Here is a 17,134-nt window from a genome sequence, read left to right as displayed (position 1 = left end):
CTGAGCTCCGTGACCGCGAGACCCGTGGACCCGATCGCCGCCGGTGTCCCGTGATTGGGCCACAGAGCTGAAGGACGACGAGAGGTAAGTGTAAACAAACTTCTCCTCGTGCTTCCTACTGTGGCTGTCACTGATCGTCTGTTCCCTGTTATAGGGAAAGACGATCAGTAACGTCAGACGCCAAGCCATGCCCCCTACAGTTAAAAAACACACACACACACACACACACACACACACACACACACACACACACACACACACACACCCTACACTGTCCCCTAGTGGCTAACCCCTTCACTGCCAGTGACATTTTTACAGTAATTCATTTTTAATTGCACTGATTGCTGTATTAATACCAATGGTCCCAAAAATGTGTCGAAATTGTCCGATGTGTCTGCCATAATGTCGCAGTCACAATAAAAATCGCTGATCGCCACCATTACTAGTAAAAAAAAAATTATTAATAAAAATGCCATAAAACTATCCCCTATTTTGTAGACGCTATAACTTTTGCGCAAACCAATCAATAAATGCTTATTGCGATTTTTTTTACCAAAAATATGTAGAAGAATACGCATCGGCCTAAACTGAGGAAAAAAATGTTTTTTTATATATTTTTGGGGGATATTTATTATAGCAAAATGGAAAAAAAATAATAGTTTTTTTTCAAAATTTTCGCTCTTTTTTTGTTTATAGCGCAAAAAATAAAAACCGCAGGGGTGATCAAATACCACCAAAAGAAAGCTCTATTTGTGGGAAAAAAGGGCGTCAATTTTGTTTCGGAGCCACGTTGCATGACCGTGCAATTGTCAGTTAAAGTGACGCAGTGCCGAATCGCAAAAAGGGGCTTGGTCCTTTAGCTAAAAAATGGTCCGGGGCTTAAGTGGTTAAACAAGTTCTAAAAGGTCATACCATTTCACCCCCAAAACAGGTGCAAAAAATATTCCACACAATCAGAAATAACTGAATAAGGGTGACAAAAAGCCTTTTCCAAAATATTTATTTTGAAAATGGATGTACAAATACTTTTAAGAACCAGTCCTCCTAATACTGAGCATTTATAAAACAGCTTGTAGCGAAGAATGACAGAAGCACGGCCATTCCTTAAAAATTACAAAGTTATACAATCATCTGACAAAGAAACTTCTCAAATAAAGCAACACAAAAAAATAACCTGTTTTCACATATGTCCACCACAGTCCTGCATTGCTTCTGCATGTGGTCCAGCAGTGGCTCCTTAGATATAAAATGTACATTCACAACAGATGGCTTTGCTCCTTCAATGGGAGGCTTGGTAGAGCCGATCTGGGAAAACTGGAGCTACAGTGAAGCTGTTGAACACACCAACCAGCCATTGCTATTTCAGCCTGGCTGGCTGCTATGCCCAAGAGTTCCCCTTCTGTTTATTTCCTTTGCCCCAGTTTCCATGGATCATCTCTACTGCTCGAAGTATACAGCTTTGTTCGAGAACTTTATGTAACAAAGAAAGAACTATACATGATATATTATTTTGTACAGCCCACTCCAACTTAACATTTGGGAAAAATAAAAATAAAATGAACACCCGCCTGTATTTAACAGTCTTTGTAAAAAGAACATATGAAAGCCATGTTGGCCTAGAACCGATACAGCATTGAAGTTGTGCCAGTTTTAAAAAGTATAAAATATTACATCTCCGTTCTTTTTTTTTTCCTAGTTCATATAAAGCTACAACACAATAAAGGAAGAAAATCATTATATGTCTGTACAGGGTCCCTTTGTGTTTTTCATCCACTAGAGCTGCTATTTTAAATGCTTTGAAATGTGTTTGAACTTGAGGAAAATCAATATTCTCTTTGTAAAAAGCATACCACTTAATGACAACAGGCAGAAATGTTCTGTAAACATGATTAGCTTCCATAGAGGCCAACAGCTTACCCCTTCAAAAGCCCATCACGTCTTGTAATTGCGTATAATCTACCCAGTTCTTTCAGTTGTTTAGGAACGGTCAGCAGTGGCGAAGGTAGTATTGCAAGTCTATGTCTATAAAGGCTATGGAGATCTCTGGTATATGGCACATCTACCATAGTTAAACAAAAATCATCCTTCACAGCTTAAAAGAACCTTCATAGCACAGCATGATCAAGTACCGTTGTTTTAGCTTAGAAACAGACAGTTTAATTTAAATAAATCTAAGCTCCCTTATAACCATGGGTGCCATGCAGGGTCCATACGACACAAATTGTCCAGGCTGTTGGCAGCAGCCACTAGTGTGTTGACTTTGCTCTCTCCACCATCAAACTGGGCCAGGTTGTGCAGTCGCGACATAATGGCCGTGACAGCTTTCTGGACCAGAGACACAAGCTGCTGGCTGTCCATGTTCTCAGGCTGCCCAGCTGGCGATAGCGGAGAGGAAGTGTCTTCTTGTGTTTTCTTGTGCCATGCGATTATTTCATCTCGCAGTACAGTTTTTAGGATGCCGTCAACCTGTTGAAAAAATAAAATAAAAAAATGAATGTATTATACTACATTATAGTATTTAAAGAAAAAAAAGCAGTTGAGGGCGGAGAACAGTCGATTAGCCGTAAGAAAAGCTTCACTGGAAGCGTATCCTTTGTTAACCAAAACAGTCTATGCTAACCAGGCCACTAATACTTCAAGGAAACCTGGACTTAAATAGCTTTAAACCCCTATGCGTCACCAATCCAGTACAAATGTACAGATCAGGCGTTGAGTTTTTGTATGCATGCTTCATGTCTGACTCCGGGGAAAAAGCAGACTGCCAGGCAACTAGTATCTTCCAAATTAACCACCAAAGGATCCATATTTTTCTCAGCATTGGTTAACTTTAAGAACTTCAATACTGGGCACTTCACCCCCTTCCTGCCCAGGCTAATTTTCACCTTTCAGATCTGTCGTATTTGAATGACAATTGCGTGGTCATGCAACTCTGAACCCATATTATATTATTCTTTTGGAGACATATGAAGCTTTCTTTTGGTGGTATTTAATCTTCACTGATGTGCGCTCATGTGGCGGCACTGGTGAGGCTGCACTGATTATCAAGAAACTGAAGATCAGTGCTCTGATTAACAGTGTAAATGTGCTCTGTCAGCCTTGCCCTTTATGGGCTCTCCTTTCCTCACACACCGACAGTGTGCGAGGAAAGGAATGCCGATAACCAGCAAGTTTGTTTACATGTGATCAGCTGTGATTGAACACAGCCAGAGGTGTGTTCTGGGTGGATGTCCATAGACACCCTCCCAGAACAAGAGAGCTCCGCTGTAGCTATCATTTGATGTTGTAAACCCTTGTATATACCCACGGACGTGACTGGCCTCAGATGATAAAGAGAAATGGAACCGGTTTATCTATGGCCATTTTCCCTGTACAGCCTTGTATAATGCGAATAAAAAAGAATTTGCACAGACTCACAAAGCAGGGGTTGGGAGCTGAAGTTACACACTGTACAACAGCACAAGAACAATGTACAGCTGAGGATATGAATCACGGGCCGTGTGTGGAAGTTCTTCCCCCCATCACCTTTTTATCGCTTGGTATCGGGAAAATCGGTCAGAAGTGACCGATGCTTATAGCAGAGGAGACAGGCAGCAGAGAGAAAATCACACTGCTTTTGGATAGAGGTAAACATGTATAGAAATATGTGCTTTGTGCAGATTTCAGGTTTACAACCACTTCACCAACTTACTGTCAAGCATTTGTATATACTGTATATCTCCTGTATAACAAACACATGACTACATCATGGTACTGTTATTTAGTGCTGGCAATTCCAGCTTTCATGCAAGAGTGATTGGGGTGCTGCAGAGCCAGAAATTTCTAGCCGGATCAGCAGATATTTTCCTAAAAATATCAAATGTTTTCAACCTAATTTTTTTAACAGAGCAAATATTAACTTTTTGGGGTTAGATATGCTCTAAAGGAGAAGTACAGTCAAAGCTTGTTTGGCTATACTTCTGTGGATCACAGGAGTGCATTCCTGTGACCCGTTTTCAGCTGATAGTAGGCTGAAGCCCACTGTTGGCTGACGTCACAGACCCGGTCCAGGCTGGGGAAAGATTGTGACCATATACCAGCCTGGACCTGGACCAGCACCTGGCTCAGCCTCTCACCGAGCCGTTGAGAGCCTGAGCCCGCAGCTCCCGCCACTTCACAGCCCATCATTCGCAGAGCAGAGATCAGTGACTGACCGTCACCACTTCTCTGTTCAGGGAGCTCTGAGAACCAAGCAATCAGCGGTGTTTGATTGCTCAGTTCTCAGTCTTTCGATCCACCAGGGGACATATGCTGCATTGGATCGGCACCTACCTAGGCAAGTATGATTCTAAAAAAATTTAAAAATTAGAAAAAGAAAACCCATATTTTGCGTTTAAGGGTTAGGTTCATACTAGAGCACACCTATCACTGCATATGTGCGCAGACATGCGGCTGATATGCATTGTGGTGACATTCTGCATACAGTGTGATGCTTATTTTTTCTCATGTGTTGCAGTGCATTGAAGAGCATTTACTTTTTCTTTTACTGCATGAACAATGCAACTGCCTATACTCAGGTTGACCTATATAAACTGGCATCACAGTATTAAAATGTGGGTGCTCTGTTGTGAATACACTAACCCCTCAGTTGTATTTCCAATTGTTCTATGACAACTTAAAGGAAGGTGGAGCCTGGCTCTACTTCCTTCCACATCACTCTGCTGCTCTGGCAATGTGATGAGGGCCTCACTGAGCAAAAAGGGTCTGCAGGTGTTGAAGGGTCAAGTACAGACTTCCTACATGTAGTCAATATTTCCATAGTAGAAGTGATCAGTTCTCAGGCTCCTAGGGCGCTAGAATTGTGCACAAGCGCACTGAGGGGTGCCAGCTTTATCATGCAACAGCAGTTGCCTGTAGATGAAATGGGCTCTGGTCTGTTATGCACAATAACTGTGTAACCTGCTCAAGTAATTCGCTATCAAGAAATTCAAAATTACATAGTGCTTTTGGAAAGCAGCAACCATGATTTTGGCAGGAAATATAAGCAGTTGGTTGGACTGGGTGGTTCTGTGAATTGGATGAAACCAAATTGTATACAAGCCGAATCCTTCAGCATGCCTCATTCCAGCAGATGGGAGTCTTTAGCTGGCTGAAATGAGATCATATTCAATAGCTACATTTAGCATTCTTCCCTTTAATAAAAACAAATTCAACAAGAAACCACTGTATAATGCTGACAGATGATGTTGTCTGTGGCAGTCTGCTTTAATTGAAAAAATGGACTGTGCTGATATAGCAGAATATTGTTTCTGTTATTTAGAGGAGCTCTGGGATACTGTGGAATTAGGATTATTAAAGGATAACTCTGGTATAGCTTTTAACATCAGATTTGTATTGGATGACTGTCACCACCTTTGGAAGCAAGGCATGAAATTGAACGAATCTAAAATAGACAAGCAGAAGGTTTGTCTTGGCTTTTTCTGGTTTAAGATCACTTTGAGTCATTGGGTGTTATTGGGAACTAAGCTGTGTCTGTGCCCAGGCAGGATGAGGGCACAGAGATATCTCAAAAACATGACAGAGGTTCTAACCATTCCCAAAAAATGAAAAAAAGGCTTTGCGCATGCTTAACTCTTTCACTGCCGAGGGAAACGCTTTTGTAACCAGCATGATTCCATTTTTTTTTCATTCTTGCCTACAAAGTTCTTGAGTATTTTGTAGAAGGGGGTTCTGCGTCCATTTGCAGTAAAGAAGTAAGAATTTTTTTTAAGTGCATTTGGTTGGCCACACATCTAAAACATTATAACAGTGTGTCAGTGGAGGTGGACCAAACTGGAGCTGCATTTTGTTCTCTTTGTGCTCATTTTGGGATAAAAAAAAAAGGCAATGCTGCTTTGTCAAATAATCACTGTCAAACTAAAAGGACCACTGGGAGTTTACATGTTTAATACTGAACGCCTATCATTCTAACTATTGCTGCAACAGCTTTGGCAGACAAAGTGTAACGTGCATAAAGAATGCAACACGTGTAGGCAAGCTGCCATACATGTACAAACACATATGCAATAACACTGATCCAGAGGCAGAAAGCACTGTCTCTCTTCTAGAGTTAGTGCATTTTAATGGGTCAAAGTATAGTGAATATTTTGTAGTACTTCAAGTCCTACAAATATGAAACAAAATAGGTAGGCAAAGTACATTTGGAAGCGTTTCAATTGTCTAAACAGGAACAGCAACCTACATCAGAAAATGTACTTTGGATTCTGAAATGCCCAGGTCTTGACAAGGTTAAGCTCACACTATGGCACACAACACTAGTTTTTTGATTCAAGAACTAGCAGGCATTTCTAAGATTCACAGACTATATCTTAAAGATAATTTTGCATTCGAAGACGGGGAGAAGAGAGGTCAATGTGTGTTCAGAATCTTCAGCATGTCTTTGTTCAAAGTCTGAATACGAACAGACACATACACGCACGCTCTGAACTAAAAAAAAAAAATAGTAGAAAAAAACTGATGCATTCACTAAAAGGACATTGTTTTGACTGGATAGAGCTGGTGTGCATGTACTGTGCTATTGTGCTGCTGTCATGCGACATGATTTTCACACCAATGCACCCACCACCAGAATGATAAAAGTAAAAAAAAAAAAATCTCCAGCCCAAAATTTTATATTACTATTCGTATTTACGGTTGCAATTGTGGCCTCATAAACATACCTTAAAATTGGGCTGTGCAAAGCACCGAGCCACAGCAATCATGGAAGCAGTCAGTGGTCCCGACACGCCAATTGTAGTGAGAAACTCAGAAATGTTTGGGGTTAGTCGAAATGGGACAGGACGGTTGGCGTCCAGATCTCCTGTAGCATCATTGATATCAAACCGAAAGTAGGCCACGTTTAGCTTGCCGGTATCCTATTGAAAGGAAAATATTTAAAAGAAAATTAAACATCTGGATTAAATGCTGCAATACTTACAGTGAAGAGAGGTAGCTGAAAATAAAAATATACAACACAATTTTACAAATATATATATATATATAAAAAAGCGTACGGTATATAAATGCCAACAGTAAACCTCTTGTATTTGCTTTCCTTTTGGTCTCTAACTATACCACTAAAAGCTTTTGATAGATCTATTCAAGAAGTTAAAAAAAAAATTTTTTATTATATATATATATATATATATAATCTTTTTATCCAGCCAGAAATATTATACTGATTATGGAGTAATATTTCAAACCATGTTATCAGAAAGTGTTACAGCTACAGAACATCTACCCCCTTATGTTATGGAGAAAAAACAAAAAAGGAAATTAATGCAGACACCATATCCAATGGCTGCCTCGCTGCATAATATTTTTGTTTATAGGTTTAGCTATACACTATATTACTCAAAAAGTATTAGTATGCCTGCCTTTACATGCACACAAATTTTAAATGGCATTCCTGTCTTAGTTCTTAGGGTTCAATATTGAGTTGGCCCACCCTTTGCAGCTGTAACTCTTCTGGGAAGGCTGTCCACAAGGTTTAGGAGTGTGTCTATGGGAATGTTTGACCATTTTTCCAGAAGCGCATTTGTGGGGTCAGGCACTGATGTTGCAGTTTGTGCTCTAATTCAACCCAAAAGTGTACTATCTGGTTGGGGTCAAGTTTAGGCAGGCCAGTCAAGTTCCTCCACCCCAAACACCCTCATCCATGTCTTTATGGACTTTGTTTTGTGCAGTCATGTTGGACCAGGAAGGGGCCATCCCCAAACTGTTCCCGCAAAGTCGGGAGCATGAAATTGTCCAAAATGTCTTGTTATGCTCAGGCGCCTTAAGAGTTCCCTTAAGGGACCAAGCCCAACCCCTGAAAAACAACCTGCGCGTCTGGAAGAATGGTCACACATTCCCATAGACAAACTCCTAAATCTTGTGGACAGCCTTCCCAGAGTTGAAGCTGTTATAACTGAAAAGGGTGGGCCAACTCAATATTGAACCACACAGACTAAGACTGGGATGCCATTAAAGTTCATGTGCATGTAAAAGCAGGAGCCCCAATACTTTTGGTAATATAATGCACTTTAATGCATAACTTAGCAGGTTTGCTAAAAATTGGCAATAAAATGGTTGAAAAATCATGCGATGTCGGAGAATAATCAAAGCAACAATCATACACAGATGTTGGCTACCCACTAAGTTCCATATTTTTTTTTTTTTATCTTATCCGTAAGCATTCCTTATACCAGGTTTGTATGTATGGATATAGAGAATGCATTAAAGCTTTGTTCATATCTCTCTCTATTTATTAATTTCAGGACTAAACACAAGCTATTAAAACTGGAGCAGCTATACACAGCAACCAAAGCTTAAGAAGCTGATATTAATTGTAATGCACCCAACTGCTCCAAATAATGATACATTACCAAATTATTGTGTTTAGTCAAGAAAAAATGAAACATTTTCTGTTAATATTAAAACATCCAGACAGCAGGAGGAGCTTAATGCTCCTCTTCACATGTTTTCCAGTTTATCCTTCCCTCCTGTTTACAGATCTCAATAGCTCAAGGAGAAATTTACACAAAGTTAATTAATCAGATACGTTTTTAATCTGCTACTTGTGTTATGCTTGCTTTAAAACTCTAGAACAAGCAGAACACAGTTAAAACTACTAAAAAAACAAAAAAAAACAAAAAAAAAAAGAAGCGCACTGCCCTGCCATTTATGAGTTTTATTTGCTTGAATAACTTTGCAGTGTACAGCATATAGTATAGTCCACTCCTTATTTAAATGGGGAGCTTAAGAATGGCTATTTTCCTACATAAGGCTTTGAATTCCTTGGTGACAGGCTAATGTGTAAAGAACATGTGTGTGTAGTGGAGCATGGATTTCATTATACGGAACACCTTTGATGGCAATAGGACAATCATTTTTAGCTGTCTTTTTCTTTCAAAGATTAGAAAATAAAACTGAAATATAAGATCCCCTTTTCTATATAGGGCTGCGTAGTCTACATTGGTTGTTCTTTGGAGAGACAATGCAGGGTATGAGGTAAAATTACTGGACAGAAATTGGGATATTTGTTATCCACTTAAGTAATAGTGGAGCCCGATTTATGTAATTGGCCACTGGAAGCAATCCGAGGCAAGAAATGAGAGTCAATCATTTTTTTCCTGCTAAATTGCTGCACAGGAAGCTCACTCCCTACTATATATAATCTTGGTTTTAAAGCTGAACTACCCTATTATATTATGAGCTTCTTTAAAAAAAAAAAAAAAAAAATATTTTTACACAAAGCTAGCATGAGTACATCTGTCAATTATGTTCTACTACATTACACAGTGCTGTTAGTAAGGCCCGATTCACATGGGTGTAGTTAAGCGCACGCCCGGGCAAAGGGCTGTCTTTCCCTGCATGTGATGCAAAGGTGTTCCCTGCATCCGTGTGCAGGTTGCCCCATTCATGTCTAGTGGGAGGCAGCAGCTGCACATACACAGCCACTGGTTCTAATTTGACAGCCGCGCAGGTGCGTACCCCTGAAAACAAACCGCGTATGGGTTTGGTAATGGTGTGTGTCAGCACAAACATCTGTTTCTTGGTCGTCTCTGCATTGAATGAAACAGACATGACAAGGGTCTCATGACTTCAGGTTTCAGGAGTGGTTATTCCTTCGCTGCTGTGGACAACAAATCGCCATTGGGGCGGTAGGGAACCCTACCTGAACAAAAAACTATTTAAGGAGGCTTAAAAAAGTGACAGTTGGCAGGATTCTTCTCTGGGATTCCTGAGACAAACTAGCTTGTAATTCACATTCACTGATCCTTTAACAAGATATGGGATTTTGCCAAGGCATTTTCCAGTCGTTGTAATAACAGCATAGTGAGCTTCTACGCTTTCTGCTTCTTCAGTATGCGGGTAGAACATTGGGATAAATGGTTAAGCTGAAATGCTGTGTAAGTACTACACAAACATAAGAATCTAACTGTGGAGCGGGTAGACGAGCAGCTGGAACAGGAACAGTTAAGTCCGCTGTGCAATTATAGGAGGATTTGTACAGTTATGTTCAGCATGAGTGGTTTGATCAACAGCAGAAGATTTTCTGCTTCTTCAAATACTCCACACACCTGTGCAATCTGCAACATCTCTGGATTCAGCCTGTTCAAATGAAAGACAAATTCTGCAAAGCCGATCAAAGCTAGCTGGATGGTAAACATCTTTCTGAAGGTCCAGTAGTCGGTGGCGTTGGGGAACGTGTGTAAAGCCCACTCCTTCAGCATGCTTCGTGGAACCATGTTACTCTGCACCTCTTTCAGGATGTCACGTAGAACCTGCAGCAATTAGAAGAAAACAATACTAATGAATTACCGCCAGCTTTTTATCATTTAGTCTTATTTCGTGGAATTTAGATTTAGTATCATTTTATCATTTAGGATTTGCAACGGACTGGTTTTGATTATGACTTATGCCTGGTACACACAATGAGATTAGATTTGATGAGGTTTTTTGCATGATAGTCTCATATCGAAAAATTAAGAGGTTACTAAAGCTCCCAAAATTCTTGTACAACAGAACAAAACTTCATAAGTGATGACAATTACAACACTGTACCCAAATGATTTTTTTTATTTTTAAGTAAACAGAGCTTTCTTTTGATGGTATTAAATCACCACTGGGTTTTTTTATTTTTTGCTAAAAAACTAAAAAATACCAAAAATTATTTTAAAAAATAAGTAATTTTTCTCCTTCACTGATGTGTGTGAAAAATGTTCGTTTTTGTCACAACGGATAATATTGGATGAACTGTCCTGATCGGCTCTCGAAAGCGGTGTACTAATGATCAGATTATAGTATGATCGCTTCAAAAGCAGTATTTTCCATTCGATTTTCTGACCGCGTGTACGGGTCTTTAGACATAGCAGTCTGGTGCTAAATGACAGTCCATTTAGATTTCAGTAAGCCGCAGCAATGTTAAAGAGGAAGTAAGGTCTCTTAAAACAAAAAAATACACCCTGCAAGACGAAGGCATAATGAGCTAGTATGCATAGCATACTAGCTCATTATGAATGACTTATCTGAGATCGAAGCCCACGCATCAGCCCTCGTTCGCCTCCTCAGAAGCCATATATCCCGGAGTGACTTCCAGATATCGCTGCTCAGGCTCTGCGACTGGCCAGAGCTGCGATGACGTCACTTCTGTGCATGCGTGCTGGTGCCACCACTAATGGCATGATCGCCGCTAGAAACGGCACGCTCAGTGCACCTGATGTCTATGGTGCCGCTACTTCTACAAATATCTCCTAAACCTTTTAGCCATGGCTCAGGAGCGAGCCCGCTTGCTCTGGGAGCACTGGGCAGAAGGGAGGAGCCAGAAGTGTCGGCGAGGGACCAGAGAAGAGGAGGAGTATCCAGGTTGCACAGAGCAGGCAAGTATAACATGTTTATTTTTTAAGATTCAAAAAAAGTCTTTATCTTCACTTGAAGTCAACCCAAGTGGTATCCTTTGGGTCTCGGGTCCAGGCTTACAAAGACTAACTTCTGTCAATGCCATTGCTAAACCCCACACTGATTTAGTCCTCATCCCACCCCCTTCCATTTAACTGTAAAAAGAGCCACATTAGCCAAGAAAGGCTCTGGTATCTTAAAATGACTTGAAGGCTAGCACAACTACATATAGATACCACAAGTTTATAAACTTTTGCATGGCAAGTATATGTAAAAATGTGTTGCACCAGACTTGGATAGAAAAACAGTGTTTCCTTTTGAGGAACCTTTAGTCTACTTAAACTATTCCATGTATGCCATATGCCCTTGTTCGAACCCTTATGGAACAGTACTTCATATATCACTTCACCTTGAATGACCAAACTGCTCAGCATTTGAGTTCTCAGTGCATCAATTTGATTCAGAAGTTGCTCAGATTTATTGTCATGCCCATAATAATGTATACTCTGCAGGGCCGATGCTCTCAGTACTCAGAACCATAGTAGGTGAAAAAAATCTTATGTACTGTAAGCCTTTTTTTTTTATTCATAAAAGCCATTTACTTCAATTATGGAAACTGCTTTCCTTATTGGACTTAAAGACTTCTATTATATTAAGGTACAAGGTCTGATGACTCACTAGAGGCTATGTATTATGCAATGTATGCAGAGCAGAATCTGACTTTGTTCAAGAATACTAATCCTTAAAGGAAAAGTGCACTTATCCTTTATGCCCCTTTCCCTTAGCTAATCCAACTCCCCTCCACCTCCACAGAAGCACACTTACCTTGATCCAATCGTAGCGGTTCTGCCTATTTAAACCCATCTACATCTTCTGTCCTGGCCGCACCTGCACATTATAGACTCTCTATGGGACTTATCTCTGGCCTCAGGACACAACCCCATACAAGTCTATAGGGCACAAATGTGCAGACGCAGCAAGGTAAGTATGCGTTTGTGGAATGGGAGGGTGGATTAGGCGGGGGGAGGAAAGAATGAAAGCACCTTGTTTTAAAGTAGACTTGGGGCCAGTTCACACTGCCCCTCTGTGAAATTGCACAGCAGCCTGAGCGATTCACTGCTTCAGCAGCTCTAGGTTAGCACTAGGGGGCAGTGTGATGCACAAATAATCGCATACCACTACTCTTTTTGCCCCACTAACATTATTTGAAGTGTACAAAACGTACACTTCATTCACTGCAATGTTGGACACCATGTTGCCTGATATTGCAGTGCAATTTCGGGCGGTCCTCTGCGATAAAATGCAGCATTTTATCACAGCATGCTGCAGCACAGTACTGGGCCATGTTGCAGCGTGAACGGGACAAATAGGAAACAATAGTTTCCTGTGTGTTCCTGCAATGACAGATGTTTTACTATGTGGTAAAGCATCTGTCACTGCATATGTGAATTGGCCCTTATCCTTTAATAGAGTAAGCTGCCCCCTGTTTGGTCAGCAGAAGGAGCAGAAAATACAAAGGAACAGATTATGGTTACAGCTAACGTCACGTATGAGAAAGACCAAAATGATTTAAGAAAAACTCCAACTGCAATGCAGACAGAAATTTATTTTTATTTTATTTTCTGGCCAATAGGGTACTCTCAGTGTGAGACAGGCTTGGTTTACGCCTCCAGTTTGGGCTTCACAGCAAAGTGTAAGTACTCTCAAAAGGGCACCAAGGAGTATTTTTTTTGACCAGCGAGGAAATACTGATCACCTCGTCATCTCCCTAATGGCAGCACTTTTGGGTACAAAATAGTAAAGGTCAACAGCTTCACTTTAAGAACAGCAAACAAAACAAATCTCTACAGGAAACAGAAGAAGCAAAAAGCATGTAAGGCACATCAAAAAGCCCCGTCCAGCTGCTCAAGATGAATAAGCTTATAATCATCTTGGGCTGATCTCATTTACACTGAAATGACATACTTGCATGAAAATGGATACTGCAGGATGATTAAACCAGATCAGGGTGTAGAATGCCTCTATAGTGCACCTTCCAAATTCATTAATCAAAGATTCCGTACCTGATGACTGGCTTGAGTCCCTCGCGCTTGAACTGTAGCCAATCTGTCATAGTAACGTGAAATAGGGTTGTCATGCTCGATGCCTTTCTTGGCACAGCGCTGCTTATAGATCTCCACCAAGGAGAGAGAAGAGGGATTGTCTTCAACCAGACGCATCTGCGGTGAGACGGCCACAACACGGGGGACTGGAAATTATTGTTTGGAGAGGGAATGAATAAAAAAAAGGGAAGAGAGGGAGGGAAATTGATTAATGCAACAGGAAAGTAATGCAGACAGGGAAAGCCATAACACCACTGTGTAAATATCTGTCTGACCAAGAAATTAGCAGACTGAGGCACCGAGCACTCGACATGGTATTCACAACCATTTCATATTTTAGCTACATGACATCATTTATCTTTCATAGTCTGTCTCCATTAAACACCAGCAAAGTCATGTTCAACTCTTTTCCTTTCTGGTGAATAACATGAGGTAGGCTTCTGGACCCTCTTACACTTACCTTACCACCCCCACTTCTTGCTCCTCAGAAATTGGCAACACCTGTCCCTTCCAAGTATGTGACCTCCGCCCCTGTGACAGTGCTGGGATCTAACAGCCAATCGCCAGGCCTAAGCACTCTGATATGCCCAGAGAAAAAATGTCAATGCTCCCCAAAGCTGTAAGTAAGCTTAAGCACTACTTAAAAGACGGCTAACGGCTTGTTTAAAAATGACAGTCAGCACTCATTAGGACTTGACCATGAACAAAGTTTGCTTTAGAATCATTAACAAATCTGCTTAAAGCTTACTGTAAATTTTGAAAATACTTTGTAAAAGCTTGGTGTATACCTTACAGACACCTGTATGTACAAGGCCTTAGCGTAGATATCAGCACTGAATTTTATGGCCTGGCAAGTAAAGCCTGAGCCCTAAAATCAATTTTATGGGAATCTGCGACAGCCCCTGATTTGATAAAAATCGCCTTGGTCCCTTGGGGGTGGGGTCTACTCCATTGGAAAAGCACTTTCCTCCTACTCTTAAAGACTTGGTGGAACATATGAGTACTAATATTACTATCAGATATGAGCATGTTATTTGGCAGCATAAGGGTTGTCCAGCTAAGTTTACAAGGGTCTGGGGTGGCTGACTGGATATTCCTGGCCTAGCTCTGGCAGACCTAGTCATGGATAGATTAGGGTGACATCTTTGTATCTATATCTACTGTATCCCATCATCTGCAGGCATAGCCTTGGTTTAAGCACGCAGCAAGATGGCGGGGTGATTATCAGTGACTCTGTGGTAGGGCATTCATTTTTACTAGAACTTTCTTGGTATGTGTTGGTTAGTGTACATTTGAAACCTTATTGTAAGGCCGCGTACACACGCGGGGACTGTTCGCCCAACTTTGTCCACTGAACAGTGTTTCGGCGGACAGTCCGCTCGTGTGTGGGCTTTCAGCGGACAGTTTCAGCGAACAGTCCGCTGAACAAGGTTTTTCGGAAATTCCGAAAAACTGTCCGCTGAAACAAAGTTTCAGCGAACAGTCCCCTCTTGTGTAGGCTTGTTCGTCAAACTAAGTTCCGCGCATGCTCAGAAAGGATTTACACGCCGAAAGTTATAATGCAGTGTATAGGACGTCGTATTTTTCGTCCCGTCGTACGTGCCGTTCACGTCATCGCGCACGGTTTCAGCAAACTGTTCATTCGTCGTGTGTGGCCATGTCCGTCCATGCTAATTTTGAGCGGACTGTTTGCTGAAACTGTTTGACGGACAAAGTTGGGCGAACAGTCCCCGCGGCCTGAGTCTACTCTCTGAATCTGAACGTTCTGGAGCATGCCGTTTTTTTTTATATATGTAATAGTTTTAATAACTTTTTTTTTGACAAAAAATTTAATTGAAATGATTCCTACTTGCTTAGCATACCCACAAGCTGGGCAATGTTTACAAAAATCGTCACAATTGCAATTTGTGAAACCATCATGTATGTCCTGTTGGGCCAAGACAGAGTAAAACGGTCAACCAAGCTAAAGACAAAAAAGCCAGAGGATATTATATTTATATTTCAAAGTTTGATGAGGTGGGTAGGAATGCGGAACTGGAATACAAGATTCTGTATTAAAAATTACATTATTCCTTTAAAGCAAAGGCTCCAGCTAAGAAACATTTGGGAAGCAGAGAGAGAGCCTTGATGAAGTGGTCTGCGATGTGCTATCTTTCTGATAATTACAGGCTCATTAGCACAAAACGGGTCACGTGTTTTCTGTTCATTAGTCAGTCAGATCTTGCCTTCTCTTCTCAGTTACTGCAAGCGGGGGGTGAGAATAACCTTCTCTGTGGGCAGCCTATGCTTTATAATGGGATAAATAACCCTACAGGAGCTTAAACACTTTAAATTATTTATTAAACTTGTATTTATAAGAAAACATTCCTAAATGCCATCCTATTTATGGTTACATATTCAATGCCGAAGATCTCATTTGTGATGTTATTCCTTTATGTAAGAATATTTGGTATTACTAATGACATAATTGGCTGGATTAAACAAAGGTGCAGGAGTGGGGAGATTATTTTTTTTTTTATAAAAACGCATAGGGTGAACTAATATAAACTGGAGGAAAGAAAGCATCTCCGGCAAAAAAACAATTACATTGATTTTTCACTTTCAGACATGCAGAGTATCCTCCGAAAGGTGACCAGAGAATCAGAGAAGATGTGGAAGACTGAAGAGGACTATTTACCGGTGAAGAAAAGATGACGTTTTGTGGTCTCCTTTCTTTTTTCCAGGCATGGATTCAGAAGCCTCAGCAGCTGTAAAACGCGCTCCTCTCTGCGTGACTCTGTCAGGCAAGCATCGTTCATGACCAGGTATGGGTAGATCTTGCCATTGTGCCCACGTATGTACAGTCTTCTGGCGGCAGTGTTGTGCTTTTGGACAATTTCTACTCTAGGCATAAATCTATTAGAGGCAAAAGAAGTCAGATTATAGATATTTCTATACCATAACTACATTAATTAATATGCGCTCAATCTTCAATTCTAGCCTGTCAGCTATACTGATGCCAGAAATATATTGTTGGTCCCTAGTAAAACAGGTTTCTGAATCTCTACCTTATACAGGTTGGCTGTGACCTCAAAATTCTATATATTCATGTATACATTTACACAAATCTTTAGTTCCGCTCTAAAATCAATCTGTGGTCTGCCCATCTCTTGCACCCGTTGATCCACAATTAATGCTAGTGACCTTACTGACCACTAATGAAGCCTGAGAGGTTGTATTGGGTGGGCCAGAACTCAAATTCATTAGCTGAAATCTTTAATAGGACACAAAGAAATATGAAGTTGCCATTGCAGACAACATTCTGAAAACACTAGTTGCCTAGCTGTAAAAAAATGTAACCACTGAGCAGGAAAAAGCATGCAGATCTGTAAAGTAAGGCCAGCCATAGGCAGTTCAAATCTCAGCAGGTTCAGCAGGAACTGGTCGAGATATGAACCATGTATGGGCAGGCTGAATGTACTAAGTTAATCAATCAACTTGGGTACAAACAGCCTGCTGGATTTTGCAAGTGAAACGCTAGATTAAAATTGATGACTAAAGTTAGACGCTATTCTTGTATACCAAAAAAAAGTTGAAATATCAAAGGCGTATTCTATGGTTATATCAAACCTCCATATACATTCATTATACAGTAT

The 17,134-nt window shown here is 40.7% G+C and overlaps 1 protein-coding gene across 3 annotated transcripts in view; it reads right to left on the bottom strand.

The window, feature by feature from the left end:
• Window positions 1-983: 983 nt before the first annotated feature.
• Window positions 984-17,134, bottom strand: part of TRRAP (transformation/transcription domain associated protein) — a 252,953-nt gene continuing 236,802 nt past the window's right edge. For all 3 annotated transcript variants that reach the window (XM_077449049.1, XM_077449048.1, XM_077449050.1), the window contains 5 exons: window positions 16,177-16,394; window positions 13,461-13,645; window positions 10,080-10,283; window positions 6,696-6,890; window positions 984-2,466 (listed from right to left, as the gene is read on the bottom strand). In XM_077449049.1, coding sequence (XP_077305175.1) covers window positions 2,182-2,466; window positions 6,696-6,890; window positions 10,080-10,283; window positions 13,461-13,645; window positions 16,177-16,394 — 1,087 coding nt within the window. In that variant the 3' untranslated portion in view covers window positions 984-2,181. The remainder of the gene's footprint in view (window positions 2,467-6,695; window positions 6,891-10,079; window positions 10,284-13,460; window positions 13,646-16,176; window positions 16,395-17,134) is intronic.

This window comes from Lithobates pipiens, unplaced genomic scaffold (genome assembly GCF_037356315.1).
Source record: "Lithobates pipiens isolate NorthernLeopardFrog02 unplaced genomic scaffold, aLitPip1_a1.2 Scaffold_22, whole genome shotgun sequence".
In the NCBI taxonomy this organism is placed as follows: Eukaryota; Metazoa; Chordata; class Amphibia; order Anura; family Ranidae; genus Lithobates; species Lithobates pipiens.
The sequence above is the reverse complement of the archived record's forward strand: the minus strand, read 5'-3'. Positions and strand labels throughout refer to the sequence as shown.